Source organism: Schistocerca piceifrons, chromosome 5 (assembly GCF_021461385.2).
Source record: "Schistocerca piceifrons isolate TAMUIC-IGC-003096 chromosome 5, iqSchPice1.1, whole genome shotgun sequence".
NCBI lineage: Eukaryota > Metazoa > Arthropoda > Insecta > Orthoptera > Acrididae > Schistocerca > Schistocerca piceifrons.
In genome coordinates this window covers 468938449-468957435 of record NC_060142.1, presented here as the reverse complement: position 1 = coordinate 468957435, position 18987 = coordinate 468938449, and the positions used below count along the sequence as shown (strand labels likewise).

The 18987-nt window shown below is 46.9% G+C and overlaps 1 protein-coding gene across 1 annotated transcript in view; it reads left to right on the top strand.

Moving 5' to 3' along the window:
• The window catches only part of LOC124799078, a 130265-nt gene that overhangs the window by 73097 nt on the left and 38181 nt on the right, over positions 1 to 18987 (top strand). Inside the window, exons 4-6 of the mRNA XM_047262616.1 lie at positions 1779 to 1962; positions 9014 to 9372; positions 18055 to 18296. Of these exons, the coding sequence (XP_047118572.1) occupies positions 1779 to 1962; positions 9014 to 9372; positions 18055 to 18296 (785 nt within the window). The remainder of the gene's footprint in view (positions 1 to 1778; positions 1963 to 9013; positions 9373 to 18054; positions 18297 to 18987) is intronic.

The window sequence follows — 18987 nt, the reverse complement described above, 5'->3', positions numbered from 1 at the left end:
ATTGTAAGAGCAGATATATGTGTGTTATCCGGCGACTTCTTTGAGGTAAGAATTTTTCTTTTTTATTCAGAATGATCTTTCAGGGCCATGACGCAGCACTGCTGACGTCCACAATTTACCAGGTTAAATTAACAGTCAATTATTCAAAGGTTGTAACTGAGTCACATTTATTATTGAGAGATTAGTCACATTGTATTATTGCAAGATTACGGAATTTATCTGAGGGAGGTTACGCTGAATGTGAATGAAATAAATAATTATATTGTTTTTGGCTGTTGGAAGGTTACGGAATTTATTTTGTTGGGAGGTTACAAGGTTCCGTATGAGACTGTGTGACATGAATTACATATAAACTGTGTTTTAAAGTGTAGTAGTGTGACAGATCGTTCTTGTTTATGTGTAAAAGTAACACGTTTCACTGCTCAGTCTCCTCCCAGATAGTCAGAAACACCACAGTAAATTTACAAGAGGAATTTATGCCGTAAATGACAGCAGATTTAAGACATTAACATGAAAGGAATCGAAAAGAGACCTTTCAACTTGACTGAGAATTAGTGGCTCTGGTCTCGTAAGCTGATACGGCCGGGAGAGCGGCGTACTGACCACGTGCCCCTCCATATCCGCATGCAGTGACTCCGGTGGTCTGAGGGTGACACGGCAGCCGATCGGTACCCTGGGGCGTTCCAAGGCTTGTTCGGACGGAGTTTAACCTAGTTTAACACAAGAGTTCCAACATAGCATAGTTGGTTGAAGCGCCACGTACCAAACCGACGAATGAGTTTTCAATGTTTTCGCTGCCCGCTCTATACCATTGGTTTTTTTTTTTTCACCTTCGCTTTTTCTAAAACTTTGTGGGACTTTATTACGAAATTAATAGGAATAATTTCTGTAACATCTCATGTCACGTAAATACAAGTGTGCTCCCCGTCAGAAGTGAGTTTGTTAGATTTTTCCAACTTTTATAAGCTGAAGTGGCATGAATTTTTTCTTTCCACTTAATTATGTGTTCACGGATGCTGAAGTTTTTATTTATGTATATCTCAGACAGAACAACACGACTATCTTATATTCAATAGGGGAAATCTGTGTTTTAATAGACTTAAACATGGGACATCTAGCGCGTCCATTTTCGTGAACAAATAAGTCGACAGTTACCAGTGGAGAGCTCTGAAGGCCCAAAATGACGTTCCCCATGTGCTGACGGCGCTGTGTCACGTGACGCTTGATATCCCGTCTGCATGCATGTCAACGTTAACTGTTCTCGTCCCGTGCATAAGTAAAGTACGTCCCACGTAGCAGAGAAAAATATTGAAACCGATGAAAATGCGATCAGAAAGTAAAAGCAAAAAGCTCTCCCACAATCGATGTAGAAAGAATACATGGTCGAAATGAAGGCTAGCTGAAATAAAACACACTCTTCACTTTCAAGGATGCATCTGACGTGAAGCTATATTCGGCATTTGATTTTGTGATGATGGAAGGCTGCGGAATGCAAAAACTTTTTTCAAGTAATGTTCCCATCCACTGCAGTAAGTAGCAGGTGCCGGCCGGAGTGGCTTTGCGGTTCTAGGCGCTACAGTGTGGAACCGCGCGACAGCTACGGTCGCGGGTTCGAATCCTACCTCGGGCATGGATGTTTTTGATGTCCTTAGGTTAGTTAAGTTTAAGTAGTTTTAAGTTCTAGGGGACTGATGACCTAAGAAGTTAAGTCCCGTAGCACTCAGAGCCATTTGAACCATTTTTGAAGTAGAATGTGCTCGTGTTGGTGTTGTCTTCAGATGACGATGAATGTGACGGATCCAGCGCCGGTGTGGGCGCAGGTGTGTGTCACGTTCCTGGTGCCGCGTCCCCGTCCACTGGTGGGTCAGCTTTCCGCCCTCTGGAGGCCGCTGCAGCCCGCCGTCTGGGCCGCCGTTGCCGTATGTTTGTTGCTGCATGCTGCGGTTGCTGCCCTCTTAGATGGTTAGTCACACTGTAAGACTTTTTGTGGACACACAGACGTTGCAACATGCTATGAGTAAGGTCGCTGAGTGCCGACAGGTGGCGTTTTTGGATGTATTACGCTATGTGCTCCATCTAACAGAAAGAAAATAACCTGCAACAAATTTCGGAAGGGTCCCGGTCCGAGGAGAGTGCATTACACTCTGGGTAACATTCTCGTGGCATTCCGTGGGTGATTTTGTCATTCCGGAAGGCACAATGGACAAGTAAAGTATAAATCTGTCCTCGGGGACCATGTCTATCCCTACACGCAATTTATTGTTCCTAGGTATGGTCGCATCTACGAGCAGGATAGCGCAACGTATCACACAGCACACAGTGTATGTTCGAGGTTCTAAGAGCACCAGAATGAATTTCTCATACTTCCTTGGCCATCATACTTCCCGGATTTAAGCTCAATCGAGAATCTGCGGGACCACATCGATGGGGCTATAATCGGCATGGCTCCATATCTCTGCCTATACATTCGAGAACACGATGTGGTCCGCACTGCCAAAGGTGGTTATTCAGGGTTTTCATATGTGGTGACATTCTTCTTATTCCTGAAACGTTTCTCCTTAAGCAGGTTGTTCACAGAGCCTCTTACAAGCTTCTCTGTTGCACCACAGTCTATCATTTGGCATCTTCTCGCAGAACAGTCCTCTTCAGTTCACATTATCCTTCATCTGGTCTCTCCATCTTGCTCGTTGTCTTCCAATAGGTCTTCATCCAGATTCGGTCCAATCTAGGATTCTGTTCGGAATCTTTGTGTTGCCATTCTTTTAATGTGACCAGATCTGAAGTGTCCTTCACGGGGACACAGGGAACACAGTGACCAACTTTTAACAAGTTTATTGACAATGAAACACGTCTGCTTCGACAGCAGAACAAAAGGCACAAAATACAGCGTCTCACTGGGTTCTGGTGCAGTGGCTCGACAGAGCTACTATCTAACATTGCCCGGTGGTTTCTAGCACGTAGTAACACCACTAGGAGCTTCGTAGGAAAATGCAAGGAAACAATCGAAGTTCGAAAATGCCGTCCCGATTAATCCCAACATAGACTGCATTAACGACAGACTTTTCTGTGCCTAAGTCCATAACCGAAGCAACGATGCACTCTGAGAACATCGGCGTCGTTCCCTACGATGGGCTTCTGAGACTATGAGGTGAGTAGCACCCGCTCAGATGCCAGGAGAGCCTCTCGAGGCTGGAAGAAAAGGTCAGTGTAGTTCTTGCACCGGTCTTTATAGCTGCCAGCGGCGGAATACTTGTAATACTATTCTAATGTCACGTGGTGTGCGGAAACGAATAGGTCCCTCGGAAGTGACGACCTCTGCCAACGCTGATACTGTTGCTTGGTGTCAGGCCGTGTGTGAGGCATGAAGAACTCGCGATACTGAGGCACGCATGTCCCATGTAGATTGCACATGTGCCCGAAGTACCTCACTGGTTGCCGCCCCCCTCTGTAGGGATCTCCGATGTGGCAAAACAATTTAGGTTAACTGCTGCGAGTCCAAACCCTCGTCTACGTCGTGGGAGAACGGCGAAGTACAGTGTGGACTATCTGTGCCCAGGGACCTCTGCGGTAGCTGTGAAGGCCTACAGAAACCCCGAAAAGGCCCTACAGAAACCCTGGAAAGTGAAGGTGCAAGGTCTCTGGTGGAGCCGCGATACGCCAAGCAAGCCAATAGTAGATAACCTATTCGCTTTCAACAGTCAAACATTAATCTGATTGGACAGCGTATTACAAACAATAACTTATTTACGAGGGCTGTTAGGAAAGTAAGGTCCGATTGATCGCGAAATGGAAATCACAGTGAAAATCAAAAATGTTTTATTTGCTAGAGTTACCTGCACGTTGCCCGCCCGGTTAGCCGTGCGGTCTAACGCACTGCTTTCCGGGCGGGAAGGCGTGCCGGTCCCCGGTACGAATCCGCCCGGAGGATTAGTGTCGAGGTCCGGTGTGTCGGTCAGTCTGTGGATGGTTTTTAAGGCGGTTTTCCATCTGCCTCGGCGAATGCTGGCTGGTTCCCCTTACTCCGCCTCAGCTACACTACGTCGGCGATTGCTGCGCAAACACTATCTCGACGTACGCGTACACCATGATTATTCTACCACTCAAACATTGGGGTTAGACTCGTCTGGTGTTAGACGTTCCCGGGGAGTCCACTTGGGGCGAACCGCACAATAACCCTAGGTTCAGTGTGAGGCGGTGGTGAGGTGAGTGGATTGCTGTAGCCTGTAGTAAGGTTGTGAACTACTGCGGGCTACGGCAGGGACGAAGCCTCTCCATCGTTTCTAGTTCCCCAGTTCCACACAATACAATAGCTACACCTTCCAACTACTTTTATACATAGTCTCATCTCTGACTGAGACATTTGTCATAGCATTGTACAAACTTTCCAGTAACCTAGTCACAGAATGTAACCGCCCATACTTGCCCTCAACTGTCTAGTTGGTCTACAGCTTGTTGTCTATGCCAAAATGTTGCCTTCATATACAGTAGTTTATGTGAGCAGATAGGAACTCTGAGAGTACCAAGTCAGGTCTGGATAGTGGGAGACGAAACACTTCCCATTGAAAACGCTGTAGGAGCCACCTCATTGCCCCTGCAGTGTGGGGCCGAGAATTTTCATGAAGAAGGAAATGCATGACTGTTACATTGTGTGAGCTTCATGAAATCAGGCGAAATCTCCCACAGGCGCTCATACATGGCGGTACACAAGTTTTCCAGGCGTCTAGGGCGCTCACTGGGCGATCAGAATTCAAAAGAGCCACGTGATGCGGTCGATGGTCACACTAGAGACACTGTCCAACACATCACTATGAAGCTTCATCGGATTTTCACTGTGGTTTCCATTTGACGCTCGATCGGACCTTACTTTCTGAATAGCCCTCACATAACGTAATCAGACGTTTACAGCTGTTTGGTACATGAGAGTTTGATTCTTTAAAGAATCTAGTGTTTACTGGTCTTAGACCAATAAACTAATGATTCATCTATCAGTGATTTCGCTATACCGAGTTCATGCTTTGAGTTTAACAGTACTCGGGAATCTCCTAATCCTCAAAGACGGCTATTTACGAGGTTATAACCCTTAAGGTTATACACACTGGAGAGCCAAAGAAACTCGTACACCTGCCTAATATCGTGTAGAGTCCCCGTGAGCATGAAGAATGCTGCAACACGAATTGGCATTTACCCTATTAATGTCTGAAGTAATGCTGGAGGTAATGACACCTTGAATCCTGCTGGGCTGTTATAAATCCGTAGGAGTACGAAGGGGTGGAGATCTCTTCTTAACAGCACATTGCATGGTATCCCACATATGTTCGATAATGTTCATGTCTGGAGAGTTTGGTGACCAGCGGAAATGTTTAAACTCAGAAGATTGTTTATGGAGCCACTCAGGGCAATCCTGGACGTGTGGGCTGTCTCCTTGTTCTGCTGGAATTGTCCAAGTCCGTCGGAATTCACAATGGACACGAATGGATCCAGGTGATCAGACATGATGCTCAAGTACGTGTCACACGTCTGAGTCGTATCTGGACGAATCAAGATTCCTATAACAATCCAACTGCACAAGCCCCACATCACTAAAGAGCCTCCACCAGCTTGAACAGTCCCATTCTGAAATGCGGGATCCATGGATTCATGAGGTTGTCTTCTTAACCGTCCATCCACTCGATACAATTTGAAACGAGACTCGTCGGACTAGGCTACATGTTTACAGTCATCAACAGTCCAATGTCGGAGTTGCACAGGCAAAGCTTAAAGCCTTGTGTCGTGCACTCATAAAGGGTACACAAGTGGGCCTTCGGCTCAGACAGTCCATATCGCTGATTCGTTGAATGGTTTGCAAGCTGACACTTGTTGATTTTCCAGCTCGGAAATCTGTAGCAATTTTCGGAAGAGTTACACTTCTATCACGTTGGTCCCGTTCTTGCAGGATCTTTTCCCGGCAGCAGCGATGTCGGAGAATTGATGTTACTCATGGTACATACTTGAAATGGTCGTATGGGAAAATCCCCACTTCATCGCTACCTAAGAGGTGCTATGTCCCATCGCTCGTTCATCAGCTATAACATCACGTTCAAACTCACTTAAATCTTGATAACGTGCCACTCTAGCAGTAGTCATCGATCTAACGACTGCGCCAGAGACTATTTGTCTCAAATAGGCGTTGCCGACCGCTTCACAGTACTCTGCCTGTTTACATATCTCTGTACTTAGATATGCCAGTATACCAGTGTCTTTGGCGTTTCAGTGTACATCTAGGGTGCTCTAAAACTCCCCTTACAAACTTCTAGGACTTCGAAGAGGACTGAGTAGCTACGAGGCCTATTCAGAAAGTAAGGTCCGATCGGTCATAAGATGGAAACCATTGCGAAAATCAAAAATGATTTATTTGCAACAGTGAGCTACACCTTCCAGCCACTTCTCTACATAGTCGCGGCTCCGATTTAGAGATTTATCGGAGCGTTACACCAACTTCCCAGTACCCTCGTCATAGAAGGCAGCCCCCTGTGCTTCTTGCCAGTTCTGTACGGTCGTTTACAGGTCGTTGTCAGTACCAGAACATTGTCTTCATAGCCAGCGGTTCATGTGAGCAGAAATAAAACTCAGGGAGAGACAATTACGGGTTATGTTGTGGGTGATCAAACACTTCCCATTGAAAGCGATGCAGGAGCATTTTCATTGCCTTAGCAGAGCGCGGCGAGCATTGTTATGCAGAAGGAAACACATGACAGCTTTGTTATGTGGGCTGCATGACATCAGGCGAAATGTCACACCACGCTTTCATACCTGGCGGGAGAATTGTTCTAAGCTTCTTTATGTACTCACTGAGTGCTCAAAACTGATAGGAGCGACGTGACGCTGTCGGCGGGGTTACCGCCCAACGCATCTGTGTAAAGCTTTATCCGATTTTCAGTCTGGTTTCTATTTCACACCCCGTCGGGCCTTACTTTTTGAACTGGAACCCAAGTCGGGAAACGTGCTGTTTCCGCACTATAACCATTTGACAACATCTTGTTAACGCGACTACTTTGAAAGATTACCGTCAAACCTCCTTGCCTAGGGACGCCAGATGTAAGTTGATGTCGTCAAGCCCTGAATGAAAGTTGCACAACGGATAACTGGGGAGGGGAGCTTGAGAGCGCTACCTAGAGAGCGTGCCCTTTTTGTACGATACTAGGCAAGGGGCTGGAGGGCTCACACGCTGATGTGTGGGTCCCTCCATTCTACATCTTCTATTTTAAATAAATTCCCTTAACTTGATTTCTTTGTGGATTTTAAGGTATATTAAAGATTGAGGGCAGTTGATTACCTATTTATTTTAAACATTATTACTCGACTTTACAGCGATTGCAGCAATGTTTAAGTTTACAGATATTACAATTTTACAACTTATAGCTCGGGTATATTATATATTAATCTGTACGCACATTTCTACGGGTAAGATTGAATTGCGTTGCCCAAATGTATACCACCAAACTGTCCCAATATTTTACATAAGACATTCACCATGTGAGGAGGATAACAGTCAAACTGGGGACCAGATACATTAACACAGTGGGTGAAATTTCCGAAATTAAGCGAGCACATTCATTTCCTTACACAATCCGAAGCTTGAAATTAAAGAATTAGTACAAATATTCAAATATGTCTCTTCCGTGCGTGAATATTGAGACAGACGCACTGAGGGCACGTCTGCTCACTTACAGGTCTTCTGTAACACTCCCAGCATATGGCGGGCACCCGGAGGTCTTCCTGGGCCCCGGTGGAGGGGGTGGTCGAACCAACTGGCCGTGACCAACCTCTCTACCCCAAACCTTGTGACACTGGAAAGTCTTTGACTTTTACCTGCCTGTGCTGTCTCTTGCTCCCTTGCCCAGGAGTAAGGTTGGCACTACTATAGTACAGAACTAATTCCCAACTTGGATTTGGCCACGCTTTACGGAAAGGTGTGAGGAGGATTAGGAAAGTTCATGAGCAGATTCACTTTCACGTACAAGAAATGCATAATACACGACACATATAAATACGTATTATGAAGCCCGACACATTTCTTTCCACTCGTCCACATGGGTTCTGTTACACCGGCGGCCGGCCGCGTCGTGCAATAAAACTGGCGGCGGAGCCGCCTCTGTTTGTATTTCCCGGTGCGAGCGAGCAGCGAAACCTGCTGCTTATAGAGCGGAAACTACTGTACCGTTTCAACTTTTACAGAGGATTATGTCGATATATTGTGCTAACGTGTACTCGATCATGTTGCTGTATCACTCACAGGTACACGAATGAGACTCGAACCACACAAGAGAGGTAGGACAGACATCAAATGACATGAGCCAATCCACGTGAACACCCCCGGGTATGAGTATCGTGTTGGATACCTACCTAGCAAACATGTTTCCAAACGGCAGTAGCACAGTACATTTCCAGACATGCTTTTCTATTCAAAATATTGTCTACGTAGTCGACTCAACAACTCCTAGAAGTGACTAGGGGGAATTTTAGAGCAGCACACAAATGCACAAGCACACACACACACACACACACACACACACACACACACACATACTGCAAGGACTGCGCGTTCCATATTTTGGAATTTTAGAGCAGCACACAAATGCACAAGCACACACACACACAGAAACACACACACACACACACACACACACACACACACACACACACATACATACTGCAAGTACTGCGCGTTCCATATTTTGGGAAGAGGAAGGGAAAAAAAGTAGTAAACATGGGCTTTAAAATGCATACCATAAAATCTGTGAGCACTTATTTAGTAGAAGAGATGTGTCGCATGCAAGCAAAGGCGAACAAGTACTCATAGCTCTTATAAAGTAGGCATTTTAGACCCCATTTCACTATATTTATTTTCGTTGTTTTCTACAGACAGTCTGTGTATATTATTACGTCGTACTGCGTCCTGAAGGAGATTTTCGATTACTGACCTTCAAATGCTGTAAGTCTGAAGAAATCGATGAGGGCTTGTCTGGTCTGCAAGGTCCCGTTGTGAGCTGGAGAGGAGACGAGCGACGGCCCAGGCGAGAGAAGTGCAGACGGCTGGTCGACGCCGCAGTGCGGCGCTCACCGGGGGCGCTGGCTGCGGCGCTGCTGGGGTCGGTGGCGGCCCTGCTGGGGCAGCCCACGGCGCACGCTCGGGGCGCGGCGCGGCGCGCGCTGACGGCGGCGTGGCGGCTGCCGGCGTTGCTGCTGTCCACCGCCTTCTGCAGCGCCCTCGTGGGGTCGCTGGCCGCGCCCGCCTACGAGGCGCCCCTCGACTCCGTGGCCGACATGCTGCGGCACGGCCTCTCCTGGGGCAACGTGTACCGACAGCCGCTAGACGTCTTCCTGGACCTGCAGGTACGTGCACTCGGTCACGACCGTAACACGTTGTACATGTAGCGGTAATCTGAGCTGCCTTTAAACTATCCACACCACTGGCTCCTAATAAGTGAGTTACCTGTTGTATAGAAAAAATTACACACGATTTATCATGTTGAAATAATTCACTTTGAGTTGTATAACGCTTTTCTACGGAGTCTACGTCTGTAAGGTGAACACCCCACACTTACTGCTCGCTTTTGTGCAGTCAGTACTTTCTTTGTACGCCATGAGTTGATCTACAGCTACATCTACATCTGTATGTATAATCCGCAAATCACACGCAAGTGTCTGGCAGAATGTTCATGGATGAACCGTCAATTAGGGCGATTCACAAACAACAAGTACACGTGTTATTCCAAAAACGTTATCGTGGAAGTAGAGGCCAGGAGGTGCTTGTGAAATAATGTTATCTTTTTATTTTAAACGGCTTTCTCAATAATAAATTTTTAAGTCTGGCATTTGATAGGAAAAATTTAAAAAAATAATTTCGAATAGCTGACAAATTTTCTTTATCAACAGGAGATTGCCAGGTATATATATATATATATATATATATATATATAACTTGTTATATCTGTAAGAGAACAATTCCCCAAAAAAAAAACCTTTTAAGTAGTTTGTTTGTGCTAGAGCTACAATAGTTGTCTCTCGCCAGTTAAATAACTTATATTACACCTGTCAGTTGTTACTAGATAAATGTGAATAAGCCAGCACACAAACCTTCACATTGAGGCAGTTCCCAAAAAAAAAATTCCTTAGCTCGATGAGGGAGTGACACGTGTAAAGGGGCCCAAATCACAATAGGCGAAATAGTTATTGGTGGTCTACAGGGCCACAGCAGATCAGCCCCAAAACTTCCATTACAAGCCACCACCTCCCCGAGCTACCCAAAACCAGAAGATCTAGCAAGGGCGGTGCCTACACAGACTCCGAACCATAAAGACACGCTACACCGACCATAAATCACCCAATGCCACGTACATGCAGCTAAGGCAGACTTAGCCCCTGACAGACATGACATAACCTGAGGATGAATCTCTCAATTTACGGCGCACTGTACGCCGTAATACATCATTCCGATGAATGAATACTGAGCACCATGGTAGGAATTAACGTGTATTTTAAATACACACCTTTAATTAGTTTAATTTAATCTAGTTACTTGACTACCCATGGATCGCGTATGCAGTATCTCATTATGATACTGAATGTGTCATCAGATTCACGAGTATAATACATATCCCCATTAAAAATACAGCTAAATGCTGAAATGCATCAGGCTGGAGCCTCCGCTTCGGTTTGATGTATCTTGAGAGTGCTAGTTACTCGGTCAAGATATGTTTTTCCCTGTTTTTGTGTTAGCGCAATGTAGGTTTTGATACATATGCGTACCCAGCGAGGGGTAGGGGGGGGGGCAGCTGCCCCCCCACCCCACCCCTAGAAGATATTCACAGTTTTTCTCTAGTTTACTGTTTTATTTAATAAGAAATGCTGCATGTTTTCTCGGATTGTAGAAGTGCATTCTTGTATTTAAAATGCTTATTAAAAGCAGTTTTTCACTTGTTTACTGTTTTATTTAATAAGAAGTACTGTATGTTGTCTCGAGTCCTTGTTTCCTGAGACTAGTATGACCTGCCCCCCCCCCCCCTATTTCAGATCCTGGGTACGCCCTTGTTTTGATATGCAAATTGATCTTACAGGGTGACTCCAGAGGTTACATATTCCCTATAAGATAATATTTCCCATTAATTGCATGTTTTTGTGCTTGAGATATCTGGCCCGTTTTAGCTGACGAAGAGAACACGAGAAGTGCCAAAAGCCGATTTCCCAGAAACTTCGCTCAGTAGAAGAGGGACTAATATACTCACAGGCGAGCACTGTGTCTCGATTACTCGTAGCTGTTCGACCGTTTCTGCAAAAATGATGAAGTTTTCGAGATACTCCATGTACCTTTTAGTGAGTAAGCAGTTAAGCGGAACAGGTTGCACAGTGGCTGACGTACCGATCTTTACACTTCTGCGTACGTGTTCGAAGCTCGATTGTTATGTCTATTTTTGCTTCTCATTTATCTACCCATGCCCGTAGAGGATTACTACACCAATGTTTTCCAGTGTATACTGATATAACGTTGTTCCTGTGAGACCTTAGTTTCTCCCGGCGTATCCAATGTTCAAATAATTTACGGGAGTGCAACCAGGGCCGGCCGAAATGGCCGTGCGGTTAAAGGCGCTGCAGTCTGGAACCGCAAGACCGCTACGGTCGCAGCTTCGAATCCTGCCTCGGGCATGGATGTTTGTGATGTCCTTAGGTTAGTTAGGTTTAACTAGTTCTAAGTTCTAGGGGACTAATGACCTCAGCAGTTGAGTCCCATAGTGCTCAGAGCCATTTGAACCATTTTTTGCAACCAGGTTACGACGTCTACAACCGCCGATATTTCGAAAGGAGCACACCCTGCCAGTTTCAAGTAAAGATAATACAAACACAAACATAAACGCTAAAACACACACACACACACACACACACACACACACACACACATAGAGAGAGAGAGAGAGAGAGAGAGAGAGAGAGAGAGAGAGAAACACACACTTGCACGAGCACTGTAAACACTAGAGCCATCACAAACCGAAGATGACCGACGTCACAAGTTGTCGACAGTGAAATTAAAAATTAATTGGGAGGGTGGGGGGTGTGGGGGACAATAAACTGCATAAATTCTGTCCCTCGGTCTTTTCACGAGTGAGAGAGAAGGATTCCATGCAGAAGTTGAAACATCGCTAGTTACAAGGATACTTGCTAATTTAATTTCAACAGCTTCCTTAATAACACTATCTCATGAGCTGCTATAATCTCCGTGTTGTTACATACCGTAGGGTATGTTCTGCAATGGCGGATTTGCTATGCTGTTCTAAGCCCGTGTGCTGCTTATGCTCAGGACCTTGGAACTCCTCACTCCTGATAGTCTGACCAATGTATGACATGCCACAGCTGCAAGGAATGGGGTAAGACACTCGCTTTACGCAAACCATGATCATCCTTTACGGAACGTAAACTGATGAACCTAATCATTAAGACCACCTGCTTAATAGCTTGTCTAATCGACTTTGGAACCAAATACATCACTGATTCTGCGTATCGTTGATCCTACAGTTTGTTGGTACCTCTGTGGAGCTATGTAGCATTAAATGTCTACACACATGTCATGTAATTGGCGTAAATAGTTGGCCTCTTCTTTGCGTACTCGGTGATGACGCTCGACAGCGACCCAGATGGGCTCCATAGGATTTACGTCAGGTGAATCTGGTCGGCGAGACCTCAACGTGATTTCGCTATAATGCTCTCGAATCAATGTAGCACGGTTCTGGGTCCGAGACACTGACGCATATACTGCTAGACCCTGACAGTGTCGTCAGGGAGGACATCAAGCATGAATGGAAGCAGGTGGTTCGAGGTTGGCAGCGTGTCTTCGATTACTACCACAGGTCCCATGCAAGCGCAGGAGAATGTCTCCCATAGCATAATACGGCTCTCACCAGCCTGCGACCGTGGCGCGCTGCCCGTTTTAGAGCCGCCGCTCACCTCGATGACGGTGTTTGTGGAGATAACATTCGACCTAGGGAAAAAAATGTAATTCAATCAAAGAGCCGACACGTTTCCATTGATCGACCATCGAATCTCGATGGTTCCGTGCTCATTTCAATGGTAATTAACTCTGTCGTTACGTTAACATGTGCAAACTTAGTGGAGGTTTGCTGCAGAGCTCGATGTTCAAGAATGTACGATGGACGGTGTGCTCCAAAACACTTGTCCGTAAAAGAGCATTGGGCTCTTTTTGCAGAGAAGCCAAAGATCATCATGTAATCTACACTCCTGGAAGTGGAAAAAAGAACACATTGACACCGGTGTGTCAGACCCACCATACTTGCTCCGGACACTGCGAGAGGGCTGTACAAGCAATGATCACACGCACGGCACAGCGGACACACCAGGAACCGCGGTGTTGGCCGTCGAATGGCGCTAGCTGCGCAGCATTTGTGCACCGCCGCCGTCAGTGTCAGCCAGTTTGCCGTGGCATACGGAGCTTCATCGCAGTCTGTAACACTGGTAGCATGCCGCGACAGCGTGGACGTGAACCGTATGTGCAGTTGACGGACTTTGAGCGAGGGCGTATAGTGGGCATGCAGGAGGCCGGGTGGACGTACCGCCGAATTGCTCAACACGTGGGGCGTGACGTCTCCACAGTACATCGATATTGTCGCCAGTGGTCGGCGGAAGGTGCACGTGCCCGTCGACCTGGGACCGGACCGCAGCGACGCACGGATGCATGCCAAGACCGTAGGATCCTACGCAGTGCCGTAGGGGACCGCACCGCCACTTCCCAGCAAATTAGGGACACTGTTGCTCCTGGGGTATCGGCGAGGACCATTCGCAACCGTCTCCATGAAGCTGGGCTACGGTCCCGCACACCGTTAGGCCGTCTTCCGCTCACGCCCCAACATCGTGCAGCCCGCCTCCAGTGGTGTCGCGACAGGCGCGAATGGAGGGACGAATGGAGACGTGTCGTCTTCAGCGATGAGAGTCGCTTCTGCCTTGGTGCCAATGATGGTCGTATGCGTGTTTGGCGCCGTGCAGGTGAGCGCCACAATCAGGACTGCATACGACCGAGGCACACAGGGCCAACACCCGGCATCATGGTGTGGGGAGCGATCTCCTACACTGGCCGTACACCACTGGTGATCGTCGAGGGGACACTGAATAGTGCACGGTACATCCAAACCCTCATCGAACCCATCGTTCTACCATTCCTAGACCGGCAAGGGAACTTGCTGTTCCAACAGGACAATGCACGTCCGCATGTATCCCGTGCCACCCAACGTGCTCTAGAAGGTGTAAGTCAACTACCCTGGCTAGCAAGATCTCCGGATCTGTCCCCCATTGAGCATGTTTGGGACTGGATGAAGCGTCGTCTCACGCGGTCAGCACGTCCAGCACGAACGCTGGTCCAACTGAGGCGCCAGGTGGAAATGGCATGGCAAGCCGTTCCACAGGACTACATCCAGCATCTCTACGATCGTCTCCATGGGAGAATAGCAGCTTGCATTGCTGCGAAAGGTGGATATACATTGTACTAGTGCCGACATTGTGCATGCTCTGTTGCCTGTGTCTATGTGCCTGTGGTTCTGTCAGTGTGATCATGTGATGTATCTGACCCCAGGAATGTGTCAATAAAGTTTCCCCTTCCTGGGACAATGAATTCACGGGGTTCTTATTTCAATTTCCAGGAGTGTACTTTACAGAGCAGACAAGCCTCTGAACACCACGTTCTGTGAAGAACGTCCAACTATTAAAAGCCTAGTGGTAGTTTCACGGTTCTACCTGTTTTCGTAGATGCTCACGACAGTAGCACGTGAACACTCTACCAGCTCCGCCGTTTTCGAGATTCTCGCTTACAGGCACTGCGTAATAATGATCTAACCTTTGTCAAAGTTGCTTATCTCAATGGATTACCCCATTTCCCCCCCTTCCACTCTCTAGGGTAACCCCTTCCCCCCGTCCATGTCTGCTCCGCTCACACACATACTTTAGTTACCGCTTCACGTGCCCGGAACGCCACCAGACGGCATCCAATGTCGTGGTGGGCATTGGTCAAAAAGGCCGCAGACTTTGGTGTCACCTCGGTAATTATAACCACTCACCCGGTGCACAGCTGGTCGTCAGCGCAACGCACATCTAATCTTCCTTTCACTATAACCATTCTGATGAAAGGTGACTTCAAGATGGGCTAACTCAGCTGAGAAACTCTCAGTGTTCGAGATGATATGGACCCTGCGAACAAAGGTACGAATCACCCCTTAATGTTGAGTCAGCCTGCAGATACAAGTCAGTCTGAGTTGTCTTCCTATAAACAGCTTGTGCCAACGTACCATCCAACTTCCTCCTGACCAACCATCAAAGAAGGGAAGACGGCCATCCTTTTCCATCCCCATCGTCAACGAATATTCGGTTGGAACGAAATCAGGTGTTCTAAAAAGTCTTTCAGTTTCTCACTGCCATGAGGCCTAACAAGTATCGGCTACGTATCTGAGACAAAACACAGGTTTCAAGCCGCCGACTCGAAGGCACATTTCTCGAAATATTGCGTAAACAAACTGGCAATAATAGATAACGACACCACCTTTCGGTAAAATGTGACTGCGGCTCTTGTTGCCGCTATAAGCCGAAGATAATGGATTGGTGTGACTTGAGCAGACGTACGGAATGCCTTGCAGATACACGCGCGAACCGTACCGTCAAACAAGTGAGTCTGAAAGCGGGCGCATTATTGGCACGAGAGAATGTGATACAACTACCCGGGAAATTGCTGCTCGTGTTTCGGCAGTGCAACGGGTGTGTTCAGATGGTTCATGGAAGGTCATAGAACACGACGGGATGGGTCAGGTCGCACCACCCAGACCACTCCCCGAGAAGATCGACACCTCATCCGGATGGCATTGCAGGACAGATCTGCGTCGTCCTTGACTCTGGCGCAACAGTGGAACAGTGTAACACATCGTACACGATTAGCGTTGACAATCCGTCGCCCTTTATTACGGCATGGGTTAAGTGCGCGTCGTCCACTTCTCCGCTTACCTAGTGATTTGCAATGATGAATCACGTTACACACTTGATGGAAGGGCGTGGGTTTGGCGAATGCCTGTAGAAAGTTCCGTAATTTGTAATGTCAACAGCCGGCCGCGGTGGTCTCGCGGTTCTAGGCGCGCAGTCCGGAACCGCGCGACTGCTACGGTCGCAGGTTCGAATCCTGCCTCGGGCATGGATGTGTGTGATGTCCTTAGGTTAGTTAGGTTTAAGTAGTTCTAGGGGACTGATGACCGCAGCTGTTTAGTCCCATAGTGCTCAGAGCCATTTGAACCACTTGTAATGTCAACAGTGGTGTACATAGGAAGAGATGTTGCTGTAAGGTGATTGAGTGTCGTCTCTTCTTCCACCCTAGAAAACGCTAGGTGTGGAAGAATACGAACACATTTTCAGGCATTGTGTTCCGTGTACAGTAGAGAAATAGTTCACTGATGATGTCTGTTCGTATCAGCCTGACGGTGCACCCTTCCGTAAAGCAGCATACGTGAGGCAATGGCTTGTGGATTTGTGGACAGTAATGTTCCTGAAATGGACTGGCCTGCCCAGCCGTGACCTGAACCCAATGGAACACCTTCGGGATGGGTTTGAACGTCGACTACGCTTCATACCACTGGGTTCAACGTCATTACTCTCTCTGGTCTCTGCTCTTGAGGAAGCATGCGCTGCTACTCGCCCACAGGTATTTAGATATCTCAGTGAAAATGTCCCCAGCAGAGGTCAAGACAGCACGAAGGCGACGGCTGGACACACCACACATTATTGTTCACTAACAGGTGTCCGGATGATGTTGATCAGCTACTGTACGCACGATTGATGCGTGATCCGGATTCCATTTTAAACCGTAGGCCACTGTTTCCCAGGAGGATTACTGGTATGGGTGAAGTGTGGATGTCTCCGAAATGACGTCCAATTGAAGAAATTTGTAAATAGGTGGGAGAACATAACGTTTGATGGAATTAGGTGGTTGAATATGGCGTTTGATGGAATTTACCTTTCTCTGCTAAGAGAATAATTCCCATGGGGTTCAATGGCCTGCTACAAGTCTTTCAATTCATTGTCACTATGGCGAATTAGTTAGTTATAAGTTCCAAGGTCATTTGAACAATTCTTTTCGCCAAATAATGTGGAACAAGTCAGCTTACAAGACATGTATACATAATTAGTGTTAACAGTAATAAACACATAATTATGTTTAGTCCTCGTCATGTCACTACAAGTTTTTTTATTAGCTACCAGTCTTTAAGTAGAAATTCGTCAATAGAATAGAAGTAGTAATCCAGCAAAAGTGATTTGAAGCCAGATTTAAAACCTGCTTCGCTGTCTATCAGACATTTTATGTTTTGGGCAAATAATGAAAAAAAATTTTTGTTGCATATTGAACTCGTTTCTCAGCCACTGACAGCTTTAACAATGGATAATAAAGGTCATCTTTCCCTCTACTGTTATAGATATGGACATCGTTCTCATATGGACATGGCGCCTCTCTTGCAGTATCTGCCACTTGAGTTTGCTAAACATCTCCGTAACACTATCACGCTTCCCAAATAACCCTGTGGCGAAACAAAAAAAAAAAAAAAAAAACAAAAAAAATGGCTCTGAGCACTATCACTATGGGAGTTAACATCTTACGTCATGAGTCCCCTAGAACTTAGAACTACTTAAACCTAACTAACCTAAGGACATCACACGCAGTCATGCCCGAGGCAGGAGTCGAACCTGCGACCGTAGAGGTCGCGCGGTTCGAGACTGAAGCGCCTAGAACCACTCGGCCACACCGGCCGGCTGTGACGAAACGCGCCGCTCTTCTTTGGATCTTATCTGCTCTGTCAACCCGACCTGGCACGGATCCCACACTGATGAGCAATACTCAAGTATAGGTCGAACAAGTGTTTTGTAAGCTACCTCCTTTTGTTGATGAACTACATTTTCTCAGGACTCTCCCATTGAATCTCAACCTGGCACCCGCCCTTACAAACTGACCATTATAACCATCGAGACGACAATTGTTTAACTGTGCAGAAGCCGGCGCACGCGCAGTGGGCCTCTCGCTGGCGCCAGGAGCGGCGCGGCGCGCGCGCCCGCTTGGTGGAGACAGGTCGGTACGCCGTGCCGGCCGGCGCGCTGGGCGCACTCGTCTTCGTGGAGGGCGAGTCCGTGGAGGCAGCCACTGTCGCCGGCCTGCGCCGCATTCGCGAGTGCACCTGCACCGCATACGTGGCGCACGTCTTCCCCAGGGACTCGCCGCTGCTCGCGTCCTTCAGGTAGGTCAGCAGGCAACGGCTCCACTCCTCAGGCGAGCGCAGGCATCCGGCACTATTAACATCCTAAATTAACTGCGCCGGCATGTTGTACTGACCAACGCGAAGTCAAGATCGCAAGCTTTTTTTTTTTTTTTTCAGTCGTATTGACCAACAAGTATCACGCTAACAACTTCAGTTCATCTTCTTCCTTTGTTTTTGTTTCCTATTTTCCAGTATTCCCTCATTTTCTCCCCATGAACTCTCTTCCTTTCTTCTGTCCATGTTGTTCCGGATTTTTTATTTCTTCCGCTTTGAAAGCCTTGCAAATTTAGTATTTTGTTTTTAAAACTGTTCCTTTCTGCTATTTCTGTTTCTCTGATGCTTTCAAGATCTTTTCTTACTTCTGTAATCCATGATATTGTCGATTTCTTCTTCCAGAAATATAGGAGTATTTGTTTTGTTAGTCTATTTCCATCCATTCAGTAGAGATGTCCAAGAAAGGTTAATCTTCATTTGGCCATTACTGGAGACATTTTCTCTATATTTTTGTAACTCTCCTCATTACTTCTTATTTTCCAACCATCTGCAGTTTTCATTGCACCCATAATTTTTCTAATAATCCTTCTTTCCAGTACCTCTAGTTTGTCCATCTTATAGTTCATCGTTAGGCATTCAGATCCATATAAACAATCTGGTCGTACCGCTGTGGTGT